The 26,090-nt window shown below is 27.3% G+C and overlaps 4 protein-coding genes across 6 annotated transcripts; 2 read left to right on the top strand and 2 right to left on the bottom strand.

The window, feature by feature from the left end:
* The first annotated feature begins 5,068 nt into the window (after positions 1-5,068).
* On the top strand, positions 5,069-8,138 carry LOC126838606 (uncharacterized). Of its 2 annotated transcripts, XM_050573150.1 has the most exons (5): positions 5,069-5,160; positions 5,220-5,501; positions 6,275-6,470; positions 6,534-6,714; positions 7,615-8,138. In XM_050573150.1, the coding sequence occupies exons 2-5, from the start codon at positions 5,245-5,247 to the stop codon at positions 8,109-8,111; spliced, it is 1,131 nt and encodes a 376-aa protein (XP_050429107.1). In that variant the 5' UTR covers positions 5,069-5,160; positions 5,220-5,244; the 3' UTR covers positions 8,112-8,138. The 2 variants fall into 2 exon arrangements, with proteins under 2 accessions (XP_050429107.1, XP_050429106.1); XM_050573149.1 differs by lacking the exon at positions 5,069-5,160 and having other exon boundaries at positions 5,167-5,501.
* Positions 8,139-8,945: 807 nt separating this feature from the next.
* Positions 8,946-11,397, bottom strand: LOC126838607 (dynein light chain Tctex-type 1). The gene is made up of 3 exons (XM_050573151.1): positions 11,134-11,397; positions 9,698-9,863; positions 8,946-9,249 (listed from the first exon to the last, which is right to left on the bottom strand). Exons 1-3 carry the CDS (start codon positions 11,152-11,154, stop codon positions 9,101-9,103), a joined length of 336 nt encoding a protein of 111 aa, XP_050429108.1. The 5' UTR covers positions 11,155-11,397; the 3' UTR covers positions 8,946-9,100.
* Positions 11,398-12,966: 1,569 nt separating this feature from the next.
* On the bottom strand, positions 12,967-16,684 carry LOC126838619 (mitochondrial outer membrane protein SLC25A46-like). The gene is made up of 6 exons (XM_050573168.1): positions 16,122-16,684; positions 15,962-16,065; positions 15,029-15,207; positions 14,839-14,895; positions 14,294-14,439; positions 12,967-13,781 (listed from the first exon to the last, which is right to left on the bottom strand). The coding sequence occupies exons 1-6, from the start codon at positions 16,285-16,287 to the stop codon at positions 13,171-13,173; spliced, it is 1,263 nt and encodes a 420-aa protein (XP_050429125.1). The 5' UTR covers positions 16,288-16,684; the 3' UTR covers positions 12,967-13,170.
* A 64-nt stretch (positions 16,685-16,748) lies between these two features.
* On the top strand, positions 16,749-23,841 carry LOC126838620 (SAP domain-containing ribonucleoprotein). 2 transcript variants are annotated; one of them, XM_050573170.1, is made up of 9 exons: positions 16,749-16,948; positions 17,088-17,163; positions 19,102-19,201; positions 19,266-19,330; positions 19,394-19,498; positions 20,419-20,580; positions 20,638-20,733; positions 22,070-22,153; positions 23,447-23,841. In XM_050573170.1, exons 2-9 carry the CDS (start codon positions 17,107-17,109, stop codon positions 23,606-23,608), a joined length of 831 nt encoding a protein of 276 aa, XP_050429127.1. In that variant the 5' UTR covers positions 16,749-16,948; positions 17,088-17,106; the 3' UTR covers positions 23,609-23,841. The 2 variants fall into 2 exon arrangements, with proteins under 2 accessions (XP_050429127.1, XP_050429126.1); XM_050573169.1 differs by having other exon boundaries at positions 16,749-17,025.
* The last annotated feature ends 2,249 nt before the right edge of the window (positions 23,842-26,090 follow it).

Genomic DNA, 26,090 nt, shown 5'->3' with positions numbered 1-26,090 from the left:
AAAGGATCAGTGCTACCCACAAAAGTATCTTAAAAATAACCACTAGGGCCTCCACGATAAAAAATAAAGAGGTATTATAAAAATATGATCATAGAATTGAGAATAGATTTATTTTGCTTTCTGTTAAGTTATGAATATTTTCTTCAAAATGTGCATTTAAAATTATAAACAAAGCAAAAATGTATTTTTTAATTTTAACTGCAAATTTAAAACATATAAATATTCAAAAATTTAGATTTAAAAATTACTTATCAATTATTTGTGTAACAAAAAGTCTTCGCTATATAAAATTATATTTGCAAATTTATCATGTAATGAGTCTTTGCTTGATAGACCTCACAAAATGTTAATATCTCACTAATAGTGAAGCACTATTTAAGTATTAGGCTCCATTCATTTGGAAAAATGTTCTTTACTGATGTTTTGAATCCTGTTAGTAACAGGCAAAAATTAACTAAACAGATTCTATTTATGAATCAATAAGTGTTTTTGTAATACTTGAAACAACAATTTTTAATTATTCAAATTTGTATAATCCAATGTTTTTAAATTTATACTTATACATAATTTGTAATATTCCAATTTTTTAATTACCAAATTTTATATTTTAATGTTAGTGGTTTCAATTTATTATACTTAAATACATCATTTATAATATTCCTGTTTTAATTACCAAAGTTTCTATATTTATGTTAGTTGTCTTAAACTGTATTTTTAATTGTTAAAAAAATTATTCAAAATCAAAACTTTGGTACTTAGGTAATATATGTGCTAGCGGAACTTTCATGAGTTTTGTACATTAAAAACCTACCTATTATACTATTATAGTAAGTCAAGTATACTGAAATTAAAATTTATTAAAACTAATTTTACCATTATAATTTCATACTTCATAGATATCAAAAAATCTGTGGATAATTTATATAATTTTTCATTATCATTAATCATAATGTGCTCAATGGACCATCGAGATGCAATGGACATGGGCTCTTTGATAGGAAAAGTCGGCCATTTACCTGACTTCAACCACATATATATATATATGTATATATATATAATACGTTTAATAAGTTTATTATATATCTATGACTTCAATATTAATTATTAGTCGGCTATCTAGTTGTAATATATATCTGTGGCAATAACCTGTATATATCAAGTACCAACCATAGACCCATAAAGAAATAATCTTAATAGGTCTATGATATCAACCATGGAAAAAGGTCTAATGATTGGCAGTTGTCTGAAAAATGATAAGAGTCCGTGAGGAGGGAGCACGACACGGAGCCACTCGACAAACAGCCACCGAAAATCGACACAGAGCCACTCGACAAACAGCCACCCGAAGAGATACCAACATGTACAATATTTATGTAAAATGTACGATTATTATTTGTGTATGTTGTGCGGCCGACACCACATATTATAACGGAGTAATAGCAAAAAATGTAATTTCCAAATTGTATATCAATAAAAATAAAAACAGTAATTTTGTAGAAAATATTATATTTTTATTAAAACCCCTATTGTATAGTAGACATTGTTACTATGTTCATTGTAAACATTTCAATTTACTCAACAGGATTTTTTGTTTACTCATGCTATTAATAATAATTATTGTTTCTAAATACTTTTACTCTATTATTATAAATAATTATACATTTTTATATTATTGATACTTATTTATTAATATAATACATAGGTAAAAAAATTATGTATATTGCAACGATATTAACTGAATAATATTTTAACTTGCTTTCATGTATTCCAATTAAATTACAAATATATTTTAAATATAAAACAAATGAAGTTATTGAACATTGTTTAATTTGTGTGCATTTTCATGAGTATCGGAATGAACGATCCATGTATATATTATATATACAACTAAAAAGTATTTGATAAAGGTTTTTACTTTTTATTGACTTAGAACTAATTATTAAAAACTCAGAAGCAGAGGGTTAGAATTAGATAAATACCGATATAAAAATCCAAAAAAAGTACATTTTTAGCTAATTGGCAAATGTGTATATTTTCCACCCATTTGGCTTATGCTATAGGCCATCTATATAAACTGGATTTTTTTATCTGATTAATTATTTCTATTTTTATTATCTATATATATATAAATTAATGTATGTGTGTGTGTCCCTCACAATTTTCATCAGAGTTTGTAGAAAAACAGCATTATATATTTATTTTGTGTTAATGTATGTAGAATCATAAAATATAAATGAATAACCAAATTATAAAAAATGAATAACATGTATTGCTTTATAATAGCCCGTAATACTTTATAATATTAGCGGGGCGCGATAAAACATTAATATTTACTACTAAGTCATCCTCAAGTCTCAACAATGTGCATCGGGCGAGCCAAAAATTGTTCATTGTTCGCTATAGCAAAATCCCAAACAAGTCAAATATTAGCGTGATGAAATTATGATGCAAAAAAAAAAAGGACCACGACGGGCGGGAGGCAGGTAGACGAGGAATCCGATGATAATTAAGCGACGATCGACGGACGAAGTACCCAGCGGGCGCGGGTAGACGTGCAGTGCCGGGCGCGCACGTATGTCGATTTCGGCGAACTTTAAAAGTCTGTAACTTCCAAACTAAGTGCGAGCGGCGCAAATTCTTTACATATTCGTAATCAACATTAAAAGTACTGTCGATTTAAAAAAATAATCGAAAAAAAGGGTGCCCGGTAAAGTAGATTTATACCATAATTATTTGTAATGTTCTAACTATATTTTGTTATTTTTCCAACTATGTTCAAAATTTAAAAACTATAAGCCAAGTGGAAATAATTTAGTAAACATTTTTTATAAACTTGATTATATTAATTTAGTATTTTTCTTTAATAATGCACAATTGTTTCTAACTTTAATACTAAAATAACTTGTATGAAATCCGTTGTGTTCATAATATGTACACTATTAGTTTTTATTCAACAAATGATTAATATTATATGTTTATTACTGCTGATAATAACTTTTAAAAATAAACATGTACATAATCATTTTAGAAAATACATTTTTGTCAAGGCTGTTAGAATACTTAAGCCAAACAATTTTTTTTTTATTAAATCGTGGTCAATAATAAAATAAATTTTAATAATTATAACATTATAAATAGATAAAAACAGTAAAATCATCATTTTTTTTAGTAAAAACTATTTCCTTGCAGTCTTTTGTTAAGTACCGGCCACCGCCAACGTGTTGAACCATTATATATTTTTTTTGATAGCTCGAATCTCATAATTATTTAACATCAGTGATGGATGGCCGCAGTTGGTAACCAACCGTTAGTTTGTATAAACTTGACCATAGTAAACTTAGTAATATTAACGTTTCGTTAATAACTTTTTAACCGTATGAGACCCACTTCACGTTAATTATAATATCACACACTAAGTATCAATAATTTTGTGAAACCCTTGTGTACTCTATGCACATGTATAAAAACATCTAGATAATGCAATCGACAACGCCAATACACGTGTCACTTAAATTTAAGTTATAGCTAACTTTTAACTTGTATATTATAATAGTGTGAAATAAGGAAATCTGTGTTTATAAATATAAATTTAATATATTTGAACTTTTTTGTTGTTTGTGCATTTATACATAATATCTTTGATTAATGATAATCAATGATAATATTATGTATATTATATTATAGCACCTGAGTTAATTTGGATTGTTTTTAAGAAGTCATGTGAATTTACTACTCATAAATTCGTTATAGTTTGACTTGGTTTATATTTATTTTAATATAGATTGTATTATAAACTATTAACTATTAACTCCAGCCTTCCCCTTGTATCTGACCTTGTTTACACATAAACTGGAGTGATCTATTTTATATATTAGCTGGACATTAGTGGTAAGTCTGGTGAGTGTATCATATCTAGATCCAAAAAAACCATACCGGTTATTTTAGACCCCAAAAAACTACTGCCGACTTAATAATATATAAACATTTTATTCAGCATCGGCAAGGCGCCAGTCTACCATAGGTTGTCCCTGTTTGAATTTACTATTGTGTAGCTAAGTATAAGCAAATACTAACAATTAAGCATTGGTAGTATGTATGGAAAAAAAATGTCAACCACAAAATAAAAAATAGCTGTATATTTCAATAACAAATGGAACTTATCACAGATGTTATAAAAATAGCGTAGACAGTAGACACAACGCGGTCACACGGCGCGCGTAACAGTGTTTTTGTATACTATTATAATTTATAACTTATAAGGTTCTGTTCAAATAATAAGTGTCAGCTAAAATACGTTCGATGACATTATTTTCGACTTAAATATTTTTCGGCTATTATATTTTCGGTTAATATATGTTTTGGTTTTAAATTTTTTCGGAATTATTATTTTCGGCATATATATACATGATAACTAATACACAGATATGAAAATATATAATACAAAATTAAATAGTATTTAACTATAATTTATTATTGTGTTATTGCCTATTGGAAGTTGTAAAGTATTTAAGTAAATGTGTTTAATTTTATTGTCGGGTATCGAATAGTTTAGTATGAGGTATTCACGATGTATTGTTTTAAATAGATAGGTATAATACATCGGTATTAAATAATTTTAAAAAAAAGTATAATTTCATTGAAATTTGATCAATGAACATTCTGCTTTACTTATTATAAAACGTGTAAGTATGTTTTGAAAAACATTTTTTTTTACAAACTCAAGAGACAATTTATTGTTGGTAAATTATCACTATAATATAATATTGTAAATATTGTTTCATATACTTTCAGTTTTTTTTTATATAAATTTCAATAATAGAAACTGATTTGATTATAACTTAAGTAAAAAAACTCAAAACAGGAGACAGGTCACACAGTGAATTAAAAATAGTTCAAGCCTTATTGCATTAATTATGAAATGTAAAAGTTTTCCCCTTTAAATAAACAATACTAGCCGCACAACATACACGAATAATAATCGTGCATTTTTTATAAATATTGTATATGTTGGTACACCTTCGAGTGGCTGCTTGTTGAGTGGCTCGGTGTCGATTTTCGGTGGTTGTTTGTCGAGTGGCTCCGTGTCGAGTGGCTCTTTGAGGTGTAACCCGTGAGGACTCATCGAGATAAAGAATTCTTTATCTCGATGTGAGGACTGTGGTATGCACAATAGCTGATAAGTTCTTGGCTAAATTTTAATTTAATTATTAATGGTACAGGGTACGGTTTAGTACGCCAGTAAATATGTTCTCAACGAAGTCAATATATATTTTGGGAATATTACAATCGAAATTATCATGCCGATTATACCGCAAAAATGTGAAAACCAATTTAATGCCAAAACGTCCAAACAAAATTAAAGGTAACCCTGGAGGAAATCGTTTGTTGGCTATGGCATTAGATGGGGACTCACCAGATAAAGTTGACATTTCATTAGATGAAATTGACGATGCGGAAAATGATATGCTTCAATCACATTTATTCTATGATCAACATATGAAGTAAATATATAATTTCTGCGTGTTTGTAAAACAGTAAAACTCATAAAATGATATATACCTATATATGACTTACTATGTTATGAAATAAATTATAGAAAACTAATGGACTCTGTCATAACAAATTATATTCAAGTTATTTGTGTGAAATAGGATGTGGAGATGTAAACAGTTTTATCTTAACTAGTTTTCAATACTAACTATATGAATGTATAAATAAACATAGTATAAGTGTTCCCAATAGACTTCTATAATTAATAAAAATAGTGGACGAGTGCTAATATGCTATACATTATGGAAATCTGTGGTTTATTTAAGTTTTACTAAATTTGATAATACATGATAATTGATAGTATAAAATATGCAATTTAAAAATGGGATGGACCAAAAGTAAAAGTTTCCTTCAAAAACAGCTTAATGAAATTAGCATAAATTTCATTCAAAAACAAATTTACAAAATGATAAAAATTGTATAAGAGCAAGTTAAAAAATAAAGTGAAGTTCCAATCTAGAATAACAATTAAATAGGTATACTATAGAAGGAGAGACACTAATATACTCTCATTTCTAGATATATAATAGTAAATTTGTTATAAAATTTCAAATAGATTAGCAGCCAATTAAAATACAGTCATTATTCTGTAAATTGTAATGTTAGGTAGTAACAGTCAGAATAATTATGTTCCTAGCAGAGAACATATATAAGACTGATAAAATATTTTATTTAAAAATATTGAATTAACCATTTATATTTAATAGTATATATTATTTTAAAGGGAAAAAGAAAAAGGAAAGCAAATAAAGTCATTTCAAAACATTAAGCGAATGTATTTTAAGAACAGAATAGTGCTTCCAAACTTTTTAACATATCTGGAGAAACAACAAATTAGAAATTTACATAAAAATTCTCCTAAAGAATGGACTGTTGAAACTTTGTCATTATGTTTTCCTGCTACACCAGACATTATTAAAGTAACCATATACAATTTTATTGTATTATATGCTATCTTAAAATGTATTTTTGATCATTTATAGAAAATATTAAAATCTCAATGGCAAGCAGATGAAGGCCAGCAAATACTAAGACACGATAAATTAGTTCAACAAAATTGGGAATCTTTTCGGAATGGTTCAATAAATACTATATTACCTGATAACCTCAAAAGTCATTTATCAAAATTTTCTGAACGACGACCAAATTTAATCACATTAAATGGTAAAATATTTTTTAAAAATATTTATATTAAGAAGTCCAGTTGTGTCAGTTTTTTTTGCTCAAATTTATACAGCAGGGGTAGGCAACCTTTTTAACCATGCCGGCCATATTTTTTTCAGTTGTTCGTCAAGGGCCACATTAATAAAAAAAAAATTTTACATGACATAATACTAATAATTTTATTGCTATTACATTTGATTATTTTACATGGAAATATGAGTATAAAAAAAAACAAATTTTATTGGAAAAAATGGCTTTTAAGAAAAAATTAAATTGTAAATTTGTAAATTAATGCGATTTTTATGCCTGCAATTTATTAGTTCATTTTTCAATATCATCAGACTATAAAACTATATAGCATAAACATAAAGTATAAACGATTAGATTAGATTTTATTTATAAAGCCAAAAGAATTAAATTTTATGAAAAATATTATTGAACAAAAATAAAACACAAAAATTCACCATCTTTGTGCGGGCCTTAAAAAATTGCTTCGCGTGCCGCGTGTTGCTGACCCCTGTTGTACAGTATAGCCACGGCAGCGGAACAGTCGTGACTACCCTGAAGGTGGATCCTGCAAAGAGTCCGAAATGTTGGTCAACAACTATTGAAACGGATATCATCTACCTGAAAACTTACTCTTATTATGATCTTAGACATTTTCTAACTTATTTTTCACTAACAATATCTTTCAGACATTTTTTATTTCGGCCATAATGGTTCTCATAGAAAAATTGTGTACTATGCCAAAATTGATATCCCAAACTACAAAGCTAATACAGATTATCCTGAAATTTAGATGACATGGTTGAAATTTATTAGTCACACGTTTTTGTTTTGTCATCTATACTTGGCCGCTTAATACTAATCAATTTCCTATAATATAATTTTGTTTTTCAGAAGCTGAAAAATTTATACCGAAACCTGCAGTAGAATATTTAAGCCCTAAAGAATTTGGTAAAATAATAACCAGTTATATTGGTGAACCTGTTAAGAATGACGAGCAAAAACAACTTCAACAAAATGAAGAATCTAATTTTTTAAGAATTTATGAAAGTGATTTAAAAACAGACTCAAAAAAGAAACATTTCATTTTGGATGAACTAAACCATGATTTAATGCAAACTTATCCTGGTTATAAACCAACTAATTCACTATCATTAAATGAAAAAAGTGTAGATGCATCTACAGTTGAAATAAGTTTACAAGAATCTACTCGTGTAATATCAAGGAAGGAAGTTTCAAATTTTATTGATACTATTAATGATTACCCACTAGCGATTCGTATACCTAAACAATTATGGAAAGAAGGGTATACCTATAGAGTGAACGATTGCTTTTATGGTGATAATGGTGAATTTTTGTATAGAGTACCTGGTTTAGTTATAGATAATTAAAAATTTATAATAAAAATTATACTATTATTTATAGGGGTTAAATTTATTTTATTTGTATTCTTATTAGTTATTATAATATTATAAAACAGGCGCGTGGCTGAGATAGTTAAGGCTGCAGTGTAATAACGTAGGTCACCGCTTGCCAGGTCAAATCTTGGCGACTGCCTGGAGGGGAGAAATGACCACCTGCTTCTTAGGGCAAGGCATTATGTTGGCAGGTAGCTGTCAAAACTATAAACCGTCAGAGTCCTAATTGAAAGGATTACACAGACATAAAACTAAAAAAAAAAGCAATAATAACGGCCATGCATTCATTAATTAATCAATGGCAAATTAGATTGTCCCAAGCTGCTTCACATAATTAATGCATGCAGTTAGTACTTCGCAAGTCTGTTTTGATTGGGAAATAGGAAAATATTAACTTTATAGATTGTTTGTGTATGAAAATCTGTTGTTGTGGACCAATGAGAGTTGGGCACATGATTGTTTATTCAGAATGTCACCAAACCTCAGTTCTCACAGAGATTGAAGTTTTACATGATCTTAATTCCTTAAAAATTAGACTTAAAAATATGCAACTTTCTTGTAACTTAACCTTAATTTGTTACATTTATTAATAAAAATATTAAGGCAAAATAAACTTTTGTTTTAGATTTAAAATAAATTTCTACTATAAATATATAATACATAAACACATAAAATTGTGTATTTTTTAAAATTATTTTCTAATACTTAATAGTGATTATGAAATATATTGAATGCTACATTAACCTATATAACTTCTAATACTACTTATTCATTTTTAATGTTAGATCGATGATAAAAATATTATAATAACAAATATATTATGCCAGTTATATTTTGTTTTATAATTACATATACAACAATTAGTGTCGGATGGTAAAAAATTGAGTACTAACTGTTCTGTTTGATACAATTGTATATAAATATATATCTATTTTGTGTACAAAAATATATTTATGCAGTTATTAAATTGCTAGTCCAAAAACTGATACAATAACATACATAGTTTTGTTCTCCCATCTCACAGTACAGCTACCATCAGTTATGTTGTCCCAGTAGCATGAACTTGCTGAATGGAATCCTGCACCATTTTTTTGCATGATTGCACACGTTACTATGTCAAAAAATCAGATACGTTATGAATAATATGTGACCTATATTTTATAAGGTATTTAATGGTATTATTAACATTAATTATAATAAATAATGATACAAATTTATGACTACTAGATAGAAACTGTTAATGAATAAGAAATTAATATATAAAGGGGAATCTAGGAGTTGCATCAACTGTGGGAAAAATGAGAGAGAATAGGTCGATATGGTTCGGTCATGTTATGAGAAGAGATAAGGTGTTTTAAAGATGAATGAAGAAGGGGGACATAAGGAAGACCAAAGAAAAGATGGACAGACGGAATAGAAAGTGATATGAGAATTGCTGGGGTGATTGAACAAGATGTTTTTTTAAATAAAATAATATAGATTTAATAAAAATTAAAACCGAGTAACTTTTTGAAAAATATAATATAGCTTGTAACACATTTTAATACATATGTACTAACCTATATATTTAAAAGGTTTGGCCAGTTTGCAAAGTCTAGTTAGACAATTTTCTACTACAGAATCAGTCCATTTGTTTACCATATTTTGTTGATATAGTTGACTACCGATTACATGTTCTATGGAGTCCTTAATAATGTCGCTCACTTCATCTACTACAAAAAGAGTCTAAAAAAATAATACAATTATAAATCGTTAAAATAAATTTTACTAGAAATAGAGGCAGTTCATTTTATTAAAACAAATCACTACATTTTTTTCAAGCTTTTGGGGCCAATGTAGGCCTAAGGCTCTGAGATTTCAGAAGAGAACCCTATAATACACGCCGACACATTTGATTTATTTTAGGGTTTTAAAATCCACATTTTTTAAATTAGAATCTTAATTCAAAAATAATACACAAGTGTAGTTTATTAAGTACAGTAATAAGGACTCTGTGGATCATTCATTTTTTTATTTGACTATTATATATTTATATTATAAATTTTCAACATTGTTAAGTACTCTTGATAAGCTATAAACCATCCTATTTTGTCTGTACCTAGTGCCCGTAGAATCTTAGTGCTGATGACACTTAAAAAATAATATTTATACAATGTACAATAGGAGTACATTCTCTAGGAGTTGCATCAATTGTGGAGAAAATGAGAGAGAATAGGTTGAGATGGTTGGTCAAGTTATGAGAAGTGATGAGGCAGAGGCAGTAAGAGGTGTTATAAAGATGAATGTAGAGGGAAAAAGAGGAAGAGGAAGACCAAAGAAAAGATGGATGGACGGAATATGAGGATAGCTGGGGTGTTTGAACAAGATGTAGAAGACCGAGCTTTATGGAGATGTAGGACTAGGGTGGCCGACCCCATGTAGTTGGGAGTGTAAGGCGAAGATAAAAAAGAAGATTTATACAATGAACAATATAAACGGTTTTTGATATTGTGTTTAACATTTTTTTATTAAAATAATAAATATTAAGCTCTTGGAGATATCAATCAAAACCAACAACATATGATACACCTATATTATTATTTTTTGTTACCAAAATTTTAAGATTTAGAGAAATAGCTATTTAGTGTAACACCTTAAGTTATACATAATATGTAGCATCCTCATTAAATTTGTTACTACATAGAGGATTCTTAGTCCAACACAGGAGCAAGGGACAACAACTCCTTTTTACTTGACGGTTCCTCATTCAACCAACAAAGCTGCCCGTGAGAAAGTGTCACAATGTTGACATTGAGTAATAAATACTGTAGCTTTATTCTCTAGATCACTCGTCCTAAGCTCTCTTATATAATGATAATAATATGTAGAGGTTACAACTATTTCCAATTTTATAAAAGTAGGTACATTATTCATGTATTAACAAACATAACAAAAATATTTTGATTTAATTAGTCATTAATACAATTAATTATATAAGTAATTTAAAATGTATTACCCCTTCACTGGCATCAGCCATTTTTTGAGCAGTCAACTGAATATATACAGCTACTAAATATACGAGTTACCGATTTGGCGTGAGGTTAATTTAAAAGAGTATAGTTGGTGAAACGTATGAAAGCTTAATGCCTTAATAAGACATGATTTATTGAAAATGTAAAAAAAGTTTTCTAGTAAAACCACAAAACAGATTAAAATTGAAATTGTAAAACTAATCGATGACCGACATTTACCGTTAATGTAGGATCCAATAAATGATAATATATACTTTATTATATTAGAATAATAGATAAGAAGTAACTACCAAATACCAATCACTATAACTATTTTGTACCTCGATATTAGATTTACAAAATATATTATCAATTATGATTGACAATTGCTTATTGCACGCCTGAAATAGACGATTTAAGCATTTAGTATTGGGGATAAATTTTCAAATAAAATTAATATTAATTATTATTGTTGATTACTTAAGAGGGCGTCACACACCCATTATTTTCTTCAAAAAATCTGCCTTGCGCGGCATAATTTTACAAAGGCTGTAATCAAAACTAAGAAATTAAATTTTCACATAATTAGACAACAGCATTGTCTGTGCTCTACCATGGCCCTTTTTTAAATATTTCAACCAGTAAATGAATAATAAATTAAGAAAGCCGTTTGGCTTTTTAACAATTTTATAGCGCCGGTTGTATTAGGTTTATCGAAAAAATACGGATGCTGGAGCACAGATAATTTTGTCATGTATAATATGTATGAATTTCTTTCCTTAACTATATATGAAGCTTGAGAAAAATTAATCCATGCAATACAGTTTTGATGGGGAAAAAATTGTAATTTATCCTATAGAAATGATTATGATAGTCTGACAAAAAAAAAACAATCAACAAATTATCCTCATTACTGTATTTATAAGTATATATTATAGTTCAAACTCTAAATTAAGATTTTTCGAAAAATTGCTTCTACTTTACTCCTTAGAAATGGCCAGTGTGGCGTCCTCTTAATAGTTATTTATAGTAGTCATATATAATTCTATAGGGGCGGACAAAAAATCTTGAAAATCTATATGTCAACCATTGGGACATAAAAGACATTAATGTATTCATAGCCTATAGAGTATATTTTTATTCTATGGTATAACCTTGCAATTTAACATAGTATAAAAACATTATGCTACGTTAAAGTTTACACTCAATAGCGTTAACGGATGTGGGATGTATCAGATAAAAATTTAAATAATCCATTGTTTTTTTATCAATTCCTGATTCTATAAGCTACACAGTAGACTATTCATTATTCAGTTTCAGTTAAATTATCTATTACATTATTGAAAAAATAACATAATAATTAAATTATTAATAATAAAAATGTTTTTTTTTTGATAAAATAAATTAAAAACGAAATTTGATTTTTAGAAAAATTATAAAGTTGAGAAATACATTAGATTATGTTTTGTTTGTATCATTGGTTTAATAATAAATATAGAAAAAGTTATAAATATAAGTCCAAAAAACCTAAAGGCTACTAGAGCACCAGGTTCGAATATCGCAGCCGGCAGGTATTGAGAATTGCCGACTACAAAATAAAAGTTGTTCGTCACAGCTCACACAAGCCTTAGTGTTTGATTTTTTAAGGATGTAGGGCTGGCGAATTTTTGAAATTAAGACTCATGAAGAAATAGGTATCTTTTAAAGAAAACAGGCCTATTTGTGTTACATATGCATAGTACATGCAGAAGATAAAAAAAAAAAAAAATATATATATATATATAAACATTCACACGCTACACAATTGATGAGGAGCACACTTTATTATATAGTAGTATTGTATGAACAAAACGTTTTTATAATATTTTACTAGTTGTATTGTTAATTTGTTTTTATCATTACAATTTACAGATAAATAGGACAATAACAAGGATTTTCAATTAAAGAAACTAAAATCAAACACTAACATATTTATATCACAATATTATTCTACATGGATCTTAATAACTGATAGTAACAACGTAAAAATATCTTATATAATATTACATCTTAAATGATGTTGATCGAACTACTGGCCTTAAATTAGAAGGTTCTCCTCTTGACTGTTCAGGTGTAATGTTTTGATTATTCTGAATATTATCTACTGGAGGAGAATTTGCGGTTGCATAAGCATCTACAATTTTTTCAAGGCTTAACTTCGTTACCTTGTACAATACTCCTATTACAGTTGTTTGAAGTAATAAAGCGCCAAATCCTTTAAATAAGCCTGACCGCCCTTCTTGTGCTACTGTCGTAACGAAACAGTCAAATGGACCCACATAACCAGTTAAAATTGGCATTACTGAAAGTCCTGTATCAAGGTTATCAATAATAGTTCGCGTGCCTTGTAAATAGAGACGATGCATAATTGTTTCCAAAGGATAAAGCACAGCATCACTAATTGCTGAAGCTGACAAATCCGAAACTGCTTCAAGTCGCTCATTATCATAAGTTGAAGAGTCTTTTGGTATGGCACCAGTCTGGCGAAGTTTATGAAGCTCATACTTAGACAATGAATGTTTTATACTTTTACTGATAATAATATTAGACACATATCTTAACACACCATATGTAACTGTAGGAACAACTAAAATCCAAACTGGTAACATGCGACCTATAAAAAAAAAATTACACAAATAACTTTTAAGAAAATATTATGGTATGTATTATAAACCAGTAAAACGTATTGGAGATGCAGCTGGCTACAACTTGTATGTTCTTCGTTTCAATTCCAGCACAGTTAAAAGTTTTTCGTGGTGTTGGAAATTTTGAGCCTACAAGTCCCGTCACCCAATTGCACTACACTATTACCACTGTCACCTACATCACTGGGAATGATGTCTACACACATTTTCCATAACTTAACAGAGGATGGTAGTACACTACTACCCACATACAGTGAAAAGTGTTGCTAAAGACTACAAAATTCTCAGTCAAACAAGCCTTTAGAACCGAGAGCAAATAAAAAAAAAAAAAATATATATATATGAAATTATTAATTTTTTTTTAGGTACTGCAACTCGGATGCCAAGTGACAACCGAGGTAACCATTGCACCACGCCTCTATGACATAACTTATTATACTATACATTAAAATATAAAAAAATAGTAATACTGTATTCAAACCTTTTTGAGGACAGTTCCATTGAAGAAGCCTCATAAAACCTTCTTTAAAGACATCATAAAATGCAGTTCTCTCGCTAGCTATGTTACTTTGAACAGTTTCGACAAGGCATGCCGAGTAAAATGGTGTGATAAGACTTAAACTTGCACTATAACATAAAGTAAAAATTTATTTAAAAAAATTCTACAACAAAGTAATTAATACAAGAAAACGTCAAACAATGTTCTCAAAATCATTACAATATATTTTACTATAGATCATAAAACTTTCTTTAGCACTAACAAAATATTTGTATGCTAGTTTTTCCCCTAAAAGTGTAGCCTTAAAACATACAAGTTAACATTTAAGTACAAAATATACTGTATCATGTATCTTAACAGGCCATGAAAGTCCAACACTGCTGGTGGCTCCTTTTCACCAGATGTTTGCTTGCCCAGCAAACGGACCGCCCATAACCGAGTGAGCGCCAACACATTGCCACCTTACCCACTCGGCCACTCCTGCTCTTATCTGTATACTATATAATTATAATAAATAAATTACTTACCATTTTAATAAAATATGTTTTCCAAAACTTTTTGAACTGCTTACAGAAGATAAATCTCTGAAATTAAATTGTTGTTATATAAAACATAGTATTAAAACAATTCTGCTAGAAATATAGTAAAAAATTTGAAAAATTTGAATATTTTAAATTCACATAGTAAAACAATGAATGGAAATAAAAAATATATTACTTAGGCCAATCAAAAAGTTCAGACAAAAAAGCTTCAACAGCCATTGTCATTCCTTTAATAAGTAGAACTGTGCCAAAACCTTTCCATAAAACTGCAACACCTTGACTTTTTACCAGTCTAAAGACAACTGGTATTAGTGTAAATGGTACAATATGGTAACGATTTGAAGCATAATGCAACTGAAAAATAAATTAAATTTACATAGTTACATTCTTAATATTCAAAGAAAGTTTAAAAACAATAATTACACTTTGTATATCATAACTGAAAATTTCTTTATGAATACAAGTAAGTCAACATACATTATTAGAAAGAAATAATTAAAATTATGTATTCATACAATATATATAAACTGCATTTCTGACACTTAAGTGGACAAATTAATTTATACTTAAAAATAAAAAATAAGATTTCCATTCAAATAACAAAATTAATTAATTTTGAGCAAAAATAAACTTCTTAATATAAGTTTACTTTAATATTTAGTTTTTATTTTGTATTTTAATTTAAGTAAAATATAATATCATTGAATGAAACTAGTTTTTAGATATTTCCCAAATAGTACTTTTTTCTTACCATTATTAATTAATTTAACATATTTGTAGTCAAAAAGAAAAATATAATTCAATTTAGGTGGAAAGGTGGAGAACCTTCACTTTTGTATAACTTGTTAGATTAAATAATTATATATGTATTTCTGTGTCTACAAAAATTGTACTTTGGGCCTCGGCCTGTTATGTAAAATAAATAAATAAATAAATATAAGTCGTTCCATAATCATCATCATCATCATTACTATAATGCAAGCTTAACAGGCCATGAACACCCAACCCTATCATTGTGAGATGTGTTTCATAAGCCAACATTCAGTTTTATAATAAATTACATATTTATTATGCACACAGTACATTAGTAAGCTAAAATAATACATACTTGGCATTGTCTTCTTAGTACAATAAATGGATAGCTTACAACATGTTGTAAAATAACACATGTAGGCTTTAAACACTTATTTACTGTATCATTAACTATAATATCTGAAAATAATTAAATAATTTTTAGAAATGAAAAAAAGGGTAATTATTGGATTTACCTTTATTTTTAGACATCTCCAAAAGAGTTTCCAGATGAAGCTGCCTAGTGTTTTCTATACTTGTAGAATCATTGTCACGTCGCAAATTGACAGATGAGTTTTCAGTAACGCTTCTAGATAGACGGTGTCTTTGGTAAGTTGAATCAAATGATTCTAAACCAGCCATTGTAAAAAAATACCTATACCACTTATAACTATTTTATGTCTATATTGGCAATATTTTTGTTAAGTCAATTAAAACATTATTACAAACAAATCATTTTTAATTATAATAAAAAAGATGTATCTTGTAAAGTATAATTTCAGCTATTTCTCTAAATTCAAATTTTAGATAAATAATTGTCATCTGTCAATGTTAAACTTTTAGGGCAAAAACACGGCCTTAGATCAAAAATATATTACCAAGACACTGATAAGGGAAACGCAAGGCTTGTGATAAGGTTTGGTAAAAATTTATATTTGATAAATATCATGACAGTGTTTACCTAATAACTATATTATTGAACTATTCAACTCCCCGGTAGGTAATAGCTAATTTACTATGCACTATGTAATATGTATTTGCAATTTTCAATTACTCTAAGTTCATTATGTGAACAATGCATTTTATTTGTACTACATTAATATTGTTGTAGAATATAATATAGACATGATAGAATATTGTAGTTTTGTAATAAATGCACTGAATAGACTTGTTGTTATCTAAAGTGATAGTAGTATTAAAATAAAATCATACTGATAAAAAATAAGTATAAACAAGTTACAAACCATCGACCGATTCGATTAGACCGCCGACACATAATAGTGCACTGCCGTTTGCAGAACGCGTACGTTATATACCTTTGTTTATATTATATATATATATTACATAAAATGTATTTCCTATGATTTGATTTTACATTAGGTATGTTTATATAGGGTTAAGACTACTATTTTATAATTTCCACATCTTGTATTTATTTTTAGATTAGGAAGTTTAACCAATATGTCTGATAATATTAGTAACAATACAAATAAACTTGAAGAACTCAGTAAAATGAAGGTAAGGAATTTTTATCGTAGGTATTTTTTAAATATTTGTATTAAGTAATCGAATGTTGTTTAATTACCCAATAATTATGTTAACTATATTTATTGGACATTTAGAAATGTATGCCCAAAGTTTATCAGATTTTGAAGTATTCAAATAGTCTGGTTAAATCAAAATGTCAAATTTTGATGTCAAATTTAATGTCAAATTTTCATAATAGCTTAAAAAGTTTATAATAATATTTTTTTGGATTCTTTCTAATGATTAACGTTATTGTATTAGGAGTTTTACCATATGGCAATTTCTTATTTATCTTTTATTAAGTATTTTTTTTTGTTACTTGATCATTTTTTACTTTAATTTAACAATACTATTTTTGACATGTATTATTTATATCATTAGGGGCACAACTTCCCTATAAAGCCACATCCACACTGCCATATAAAACGTTCGCAGAAATGTTAGGTACAATGTGAGAAACATTGAAATGAAATGTTCATGGGAATGTACACTTATAAAATGTGTTTGCGCTAATGTTACGCTAGTGTGGATGAGTCTTAAGAGGTGTTTAAGCACTGAAAATATTCTAAAATTCCCTCTCTATATTATTTATGGTATGGAACACAAACAAATCTAACCAGTTTGATAAGATTGTTTGATTAGGCAGTTTTTTTTGCTGAGCGTAAAGTGTAAAATGTCTAGTACAAAAGAGTTTCCATCCCAAATACCGTCAGGAAACCTCTCCGCAATAAGGATACCCTACATAGACTTTTTAAGTTGTTTTAAATTCCAAATTTTAAAACTAGAGATGTAACACAGACCTTTACCCCCCCCCACCCCCAAATTATGACTGGTGATTTTTTTAAATGTTGTTTAAAATTAAGGAACAAATTTTCTTTATCAGATACCCTTTTTTTGCCATCTCGTAGTGTTTTTTATGCTGATTGTGAATATGAAGTCAAAAATCTATAGTTTCCTCTGGTACCAAAGTTATAGCTATTTGAAATTTGCATATTTTTGGGTGTATAACAATAGACCGCCGCTGTACCATACATTAATCGGCAACGTGAGTGACGCTGCTACAGTATTATTCAATTATTTATTTTTATTAATATTATTATTAATTATTTATTATAATATCAATGATGTAATATCCACATTGTATTGAACAACAATATAATTTTCTTAAGTTTTAAAGCTTTAAGTTAGTAAATCTTCAACTATTTAAAACAACTCCCTACGCCTGCCGCCTTCACGCCCCAAAACCCTTAAAGAAAAATTAGCTTGCCAAAAGGACTAAACTAATCTAACCTACCGTTTTGGAAGCATCAATAACTTAACGAATCCAAACCTAACCTAGCCTCACATCGCATACAAATGTGTGAATAATAATACGCGGTCGCAACTACCACCGCGTATTATTATTCACACGAAAATGTGTAAATTTCAAGTAGCTAAAACAATTGAACTAGAGGAGTCCGCCTATCTTGACTTCAGGTTCGTAATCAGTGTAAAAAAACACTGTATAATAGCAAAAATAAAGAAGTGTCTGGTAAAGTAAATTTATACCAAAATTAATGTAACTGTAAAGAATTGACAAAATGCTAACTCACTTCTAATATGATTATTAGACAATATTAATATATTATTATATTTTTAATTTTGATAGTATATTAATTTAATATTACTTATTTCGGTTCTGTAACTGAAGGCAAGGAAAAAAATGTTTAGAAAACTAAACATTTTCTAAAAAAAAGGCTTTTTTGTCTCCTAAAATTAAAAAAAAAAAAAAATTTACTTATTTGTGGTGATTGCACTGGCATCTACAGTTTTAATAAAATATTTAGATTAAAACAATAAATATAAAACAGTTTTTGTGTTGTTAACATGCATTTACAAAACTATATATTGTTAATATAACCGATATTGATAAAACTAATGAATGTTTAGGTCAATGATTTAAAGAAAGAGTTAAAATCAAGAGGTCTGAGCACAGTCGGTAATAAACAAGAGCTCATTGACCGTATGATAAATCATTCAGAATCCTCAGGTTTGTATGAAGATTATAGTGAAATATATTTTAATGGATTTAGGTTTAAAATATTAATATTTAGTTTTAGATATTGAGGATACTGTATTGGACGAAGATAACATTTTAGATGAAGATGATGGTTTAGAAGTTAGTTACATTATTTATTTTATTTTTTTCGCTATATGTATATATTATTTTTCTGTTGAATAGGATGATTTTGGTGACTCGGATATCGATGATTCTAAAGTTCTAGGAGAAGTTGCTGAAAAAGATACCAATCTAGGAAATGGCATTGCAGATAAAAATAATGAACAGGTATAGTTAATAATATTTGACATAAAATAATTTATAATAATGAATAATGTATGTTATAAATTAAAATTCATTATTTTTGACAGCCTTATTATGGAAACATAATACAGTTGACTGTCGGTAATCCGGCAGATACCAGACCAGGGTACTGCCGGATTAACAAAAACGCAAGATTTGTGGAGGTTCATAAAAAAACCAATTTTAATAGCAAAACCATTGTTAATTAAACTGTACATATTTTTATTATAATTTATTTGTATTAACCAGGTCTAAAAAAATGTCAAGTTTTTATTTATTGCCTTTGCGCATGAAATTACATTTGTATTGCTTTTTCTTGAAGTCGTTTAAACATTATGCCTGAAAATCATCTTTGTTCATAATTTTTCTATAAAAAAAACTTACCATTACAAAAATAATAGTATCAAACTATCACAGAGCTGGATTACCAAGAGTTCACTGTAATTATAAAAAAATATTTTTTTTTAATAGTTCCTAATACCTATACATTTTTAAACTTGAAATTATCTCAATTATATTTGAAACTAGAATGGTTACATTTGAAAATATTATGTGTAAAAAGAGGTGCCACTCAATATTAAAATAATATAATGGTGGTTGTTAAAACAAGTAGGAATAAAATGTACAGAACATAGCAGCTTTATAAACTAGGTATTTTAATATTATTGTTATTCCTCTCTCATTTAAACTATTGGTCTAAGTATTTAATTTTGAGCCTTATATTCGGTTAAGAAATATCAAAATTTTATCTAAAAAAAATGCCATTCTCGTGTACAATATCCAGCATGTGCCACAATATTTGTTGTGTAAAATAAAAAAAAGGTTTAAATTATTTATTAGTACTTAGTGTAACACTTGTATATATTTAAATACGACGTTGAATTATAATTGATGATACATTATAGATAGTTCAACCAAAAAAAGTAACATTAAAACGTAATTCTGTTACGAATTTAAATGGTGATTCCAAGCCAAAAGAAGAAGAAGAAAAAACTGAAACTATAGAAAATGATGAACAAGACCGTGTCATTAAATTAGATGATGTTCAAACTTTGAGTCAAACTGAGGTATGTTTAATTAGTAACTAAATTTGTTATGATTTTTATCAACAATATAATTTTTAGAGGATACAAATGAGAGCTAAGAAATTTGGAGGAAATACTGTACCAGAGGACAAGAAATTGGCACGACTTATCAAATTTGGACCAGTTACTGAACAAGTATGATTAGTGTGTATTTTTTAATATTTTTTGGGAACTATCAATTAGTTATTCAAGAGCTTGAAACTTAAGCTAAATTACTAAAAAATTTACTCTCAAACTGAAAAAATTTGTTTTCAAAAATCAATATTTTCTAGAATTGGGCAATCATTTTTAGATTAAAACTATGTTTTAATCGAGTTATTCATTTTTAGTTTTATTTATTAAGGGATTTCTATACTAGCAGTTTTTAAGGTGTATTGTATAGGCAATTTTTCACTAATACTTAATATTAAAATTAAATTTGTAAACATATATAAATATATATAGGAAATAAGCATCTATTAAAAATTAAAAAAAAATTTTTCTTTGTTTATAATACGTGGAGGTCCTATTTTTGCACATAATAGGTTGTACTAACATAAATGGATTATTTAACATATAACATTTACAAGGAATCGAAGCACAATTTTAAAATATTTTTAAGTTAATTATTTATTTATGTGAAAAATTGCAATTTTTAAAGTTTTTTAATACATTTTACAATAATATTAAAAACGATAATTTATAATGTACTGTTCAACTATTAATAAGTAGATGTAGAGGCTATTTAAGATAACATTAGTAACTGAGAAATAACTAGAAATACATTTTTTTTAAATGTCAAATGATTGTCCAGTTCTGAAAAAAATAAAATTTTCAACTATTATTATTTTTAGTTAAGATGATATAGTAAAATAGAGTATATTAAATATAATAGTATAGTAAAATATTGTGGAATAGAATAGAATAGAAGATAGTAAAATGTGAATTTTTCTGGGACTTAACCCGGATCCCTGTCTTTATTGATGTTATCACTGTATTTTTATATAATTATTTTTTGAACTACTATAATATTGTATGAGGCAAAAAGGGAAAGGGGCTTCTTGTAGTAAAAATCAATTTTTGAATTATTGGTTTTTCTCATTTCTGCACCATATTCTAAATATTTTGAGACCAGAATCGTTCTCCTATCTTGAAAATTGGCAAAGTTATATTTGTGTGATTTACATTTTCGGAAAATGTTTTTTTTTTTTTTTAAATACTTTACAGTTTTAAATATTACTAACTTTAATTTTACATATAAATTAATGAAACGATCAAAAATTACAAAAAAAATGCTCTAAAGTAGATAACAAAATGTTTTTTTTTTTTTTAAAGCGTTTCAATTTTGATCGATGTTTTTGCCTCTTCTGCAATTTAGATTATTGCAACAAGAGGTCCCTTGTCCCTTTCTGCCTCACATATACGTTTAATTGATTAAAACTTCTTATTATTGTAATTGATTAACATATTTCTAAATTACAATTTTTTATAGAAACCAGTCACTAGTATCGACAATGATAAGTTAAAACAGAGAGCAGAGAGATTTGGAGAAACTGTTTCTAAAACATTACATGATGTAAGTGAAAATGTTTCAATGTCAAATCAATACATCATTGTTTGCTCATTTTTAAGATTGCCTAAAATTTTAGTTCTATATGAGGCACATAGCGTCAGAAAAGCTTAACCTATAAACAATTAAATTTTGTTTTACTACAGTATAATATAATATTTCAAAACCAAACTGACCTCACCTTAAAAAAAAATTAATTCATTAATGACCGTTTTCACCAACTATGCTTAAATTTTAAGGGTAGTTTAAAAATAATGTAGCTATAGGTTAAACTTTACTTAAATTTAAGTATAGTTGGTGCAATTGTCCATTAAAGACAAAAAAATATTTTTTTTGGAATTGACATTTGGCAAAAAATTGACAAATAATGGCCAACTATATAGCTCTTTCAAAGAAATTATGAATTTTTGGGTTAAGCTTGTTTGGCGCTATGCACCTAATATTATCAACATTTAAAAGTATAGTATCATAATTTCTACTGCCTAGGGGCAATTTTGTATTTACGACATAATAATACCTATCTTAGTTGATAAATCACAGTAATGATGCATAATGTGGTGCAGTGGTTACCCTGGTGACACTCGACACTTAAATTTAAGCTGCGTCTGAGCTCCTCGATTCCTGATGGTTGATCAGCCAGGCATTATAACTGTTGCCAATATCTCCTTTCCTGCTGCATATATCCTACCTAAAATCCAAACCAAACTAACTTACCAACTAACCAATGGCTATAAAGGCCCTTATTAATAATAAATTCAATAAACCTATCTTTAAATTTTCAGTTATAACTTATGAATACTTTGAGGTAGAATTGTTTTAATCAAAACTTTTTCTTTGAATTTGTTATGTTTCACCATAGTGTTGAGTTTTTTAAATGATTTTTGGTAGTAGAGAGAAAATGTGATGTATGTTTAAAAATGTTTATGAGTTACCAATAAAGGTTTATATTGATTAGTTAATTTTATTAGGATTAATATATCACAAAAAAAGAAAAAAGATCAAACAGTGCTAGTTAAAAAAATAATTTGAAGACTGTTATGTAATTCATCATGCAATAGCTCAATTTGCGAGTGAAAACAGTTATTTTTAAATATTTGCAATTTATTTATTTACAATGTACAAGCTTATAAAAATAAATGTTCACTGATTTCTTTACAAATTGCATACATAAGTACTTACTTGTTCTACCTTAAGTGTTATAGTATTTAAACCTTAAGTTCAAAATTTGACCTAAAAAAGGAAAATAAATAATTTTTAAAGTTATAATTTTTTTTTGTTTTTTGTTTTAATCATTTTTAGAATGAAAAGGAGGATAAACTCAAAGCACGTGAACTTCGTTTTGGTACAATTGACAAAACTGTATTAACTGCAATAAAGAAACGTAATACTGGAGAAAATGGTGGAAAACAAAAAAATTCTAGAGGTGGCAGAAGAAGTTTTCCATACAAAAAGCGGTATTAAAATAAGTAATTTTAATTTTTTTTTATTTTTATTTTTTTTTTGTGATGTTTCACAAACTGACCATTTTCATAACATTTTCCTTTATTTAAGTTTCCGCTATAACCAATAAAGTCAATCCTTATGTGTTTACTTGTATCATGAATGTTATTATTAGGAAAGTAACTTATAAAATATTTAAAGGAATTTCATTTTTTTGTGTGACTCAAAAAATTAATTAAAAAATGATTTAGTACTGTTCAGTTATCAGTTAATGATATGTGTTTGAATTTAGTAATAAAAATATAATGCAAACAGTTTGTTTTATTTATGATACCTCCATACGTGGCAAGTACTCCTTGGTGCCTCGATGGATATTTTTTGGGGGGCTGATTGAATGGGTGGATTCAATCTTGACTAGATTAAGGGGGGGGGCTCCACAAAATAAATATGTTTATTATTTAGCAATACATTTCATCACAAATTTAAAAAAATTAATTTTTTGATTTAGGTTAATTTCATCTGCCATTTAGCAGAAGAAATAAACAATCAGTATAAAAATATTATTGTCAATGGAACTTATAGTAAACATTAAGTCACGCAACTCTTAGAATAATTTTTCTCACAAAAACTTAGGAATTTTTAAAATAGCTATTGTATATGTTTATATTTTTGAGGCGGTGTGGCGCAGTGGACACCTCAGCTGCCGCATGGCACTTGTGGTTAAGCTGTGGCCGTTGCTGCCTCAGTCAAATACGCCATTCGAATATTTTTTTTTTTTATTAAATACATTAGAATTATTAGTATTTTTTTTAAACCTATTATATAATTTGCAAATGAGAAAGCTGCTTAGGTTAGGTAAATGTCAAACTATGTGTATCTTAATCAAACATAGTTTGCCATCAACTAGAACTCTCATAACTCAGTCAAATATTTGTTTAAGTATTTAATATCAATAATATGCTATATAAAACAAATGGTATATATTTACTCCTTGAATTTGTTAGTGCCAATTTTATTTGGTTTTGCTTTTTGTAAAACTTATGAAATGTCACTTAATATTTTTTTATAGTTGAACGGCCATGTGTAATAAATAATTATAATAAATACCGTAACATGATTAACTCTACAGTATAACCGTTTGCAGTTTGATAGCAAGTGATAAATATAAACTTTATAAGCTGTACTTATTTCACATCAAATGGCGCGGAAGTTGTTTATTATTATTTGTTGTGATAAATAAAAAAATACATAGACTATAAATATAATGATAATTCCATACTCTAGCCTTGCCTTGTCTCTCTGACATACAAAACTTGTACAAAAAAATGTTTACTATTCAAAATTATATCTTAAGAGTCAAGACCTCTGATTTTGAGAATTTATTTGATTAAGTGTGTTCTGTTTTACTCTTTCAGTGTTCAAGCTTAATAAATTGTTGACATTTTTTATTTTATTTTATTTATGCTATAATTGTAATTACATAATAAAAATTTTAAATCAATAATAATAATAATAGTAACAAAATTTCAGAGCTAGAATGAATATAATAATAAGTAATAATAATAATTATCGTAATTATACAATTAACAAACTGTGAAAGTGATCATTATCTTCACAAAAATATTAAATGTAAAAACAAAACAAATGTTTAAAAAAGTTTACATTATGTGGCATATAATAGCCACTAGAAATGTAAAGTTATTTTAGGAAAAATATTAAGATTACTATAATAATACAAAAAAAAAGCATAATTTAATAGTAGGTATTTAAAATAGTAAACATAAAGCACCAGTCTTTTTATTATAATATTTTTTGTAGACTCAGTTTCTTTATTCAAAATTCTAATTAAAAAAAAAAAGATTAAATTTTATGCTTTAGTTGAACTTATCAAATCTACTCTCTTGCCAATTGCAGTTGGTGAGTAGAGAAGAGTATTATTCATTTGAAGTTAATGAAACCGTTTTATTTATAAATTTTTCCATTTAATAATATACATTTATAAACCTTAATGATAAAAATAAACAAAATTTAGTTTGACTAGAATAATAATAATTTAAGAAATTTATATTGGTTAAGTATTATACAAGTGTGAGGTGAAAGAACAATATAAGATACTTAAAAATGAATAATTAAGAAACGATAATATTATTTTACATTATAATTTACATAGGGTACCATGCCTATAAATTATTGTACGAATAATAAGTAGGTTTATAAATATTATTTTTTCTAAATTCAATTTTGTTTTTTATAATATATATATAGTTGTATTTAACAATAAAAAGCATTATTTTACCAATTTATAAAATATGGTAAATCGCGATCAAAATATTAGAAAGAAAGAAAATTGTAATTAGAGAAAAACTTATTTTAATCCGTTAGAGCTTATTATACATAATTTTATGTTACCTATATTATGATGTATGTATATGTATAAATACCAAATGGCCATATTTTCAAATATATAATATGTACGGCATTAATTATAATAATCAATTCAGAT

This window comes from Adelges cooleyi, unplaced genomic scaffold (assembly GCF_023614345.1).
Source record: "Adelges cooleyi isolate 19-005CV unplaced genomic scaffold, UGA_ACOO_1.1 ACOO_flye_CR_arks_rails_tigmint_CR_PRNA_30, whole genome shotgun sequence".
NCBI classification, from domain to species: Eukaryota; Metazoa; Arthropoda; class Insecta; order Hemiptera; family Adelgidae; genus Adelges; species Adelges cooleyi.
The sequence above is the reverse complement of the archived record's forward strand: the minus strand, read 5'-3'. Positions and strand labels throughout refer to the sequence as shown.

Excerpts from the sequence above, each read along its gene's own strand:
- LOC126838606 (XM_050573150.1), top strand. The coding sequence starts at position 5,245 with ATGTTCTCAACGAAGTCAATATATATTTTGGGAATATTACAATCGAAA. Across the intron at positions 5,502-6,274 it reads TTCTATGATCAACATATGAA|GGAAAAAGAAAAAGGAAAGC; the intron begins GTAAATATATAA and ends ATTATTTTAAAG. Across the intron at positions 6,471-6,533 it reads CTACACCAGACATTATTAAA|AAAATATTAAAATCTCAATG; the intron begins GTAACCATATAC and ends GATCATTTATAG.
- LOC126838607 (XM_050573151.1), bottom strand. The coding sequence starts at position 11,154 with ATGGCTGATGCCAGTGAAGGG. Across the intron at positions 9,864-11,133 it reads TGGCTGATGCCAGTGAAGGG|ACTCTTTTTGTAGTAGATGA; the intron begins GTAATACATTTT and ends TTATTTTTTTAG. Across the intron at positions 9,250-9,697 it reads CAAACCTTTTAAATATATAG|TAACGTGTGCAATCATGCAA; the intron begins GTTAGTACATAT and ends TTTTTGACATAG.
- LOC126838619 (XM_050573168.1), bottom strand. The coding sequence starts at position 16,287 with ATGGCTGGTTTAGAATCATTTGATTCAACTTACCAAAGACACCGTCTA. Across the intron at positions 15,208-15,961 it reads TACTAAGAAGACAATGCCAA|TTGCATTATGCTTCAAATCG; the intron begins GTATGTATTATT and ends TTTATTTTTCAG. Across the intron at positions 13,782-14,293 it reads ATGGAACTGTCCTCAAAAAG|GTCGCATGTTACCAGTTTGG; the intron begins GTTTGAATACAG and ends TTTTTTTTATAG.
- LOC126838620 (XM_050573170.1), top strand. The coding sequence starts at position 17,107 with ATGTCTGATAATATTAGTAACAATACAAATAAACTTGAAGAACTCAGT. Across the intron at positions 19,331-19,393 it reads ATGAAGATGATGGTTTAGAA|GATGATTTTGGTGACTCGGA; the intron begins GTTAGTTACATT and ends TCTGTTGAATAG. Across the intron at positions 20,734-22,069 it reads TTGGACCAGTTACTGAACAA|AAACCAGTCACTAGTATCGA; the intron begins GTATGATTAGTG and ends AATTTTTTATAG.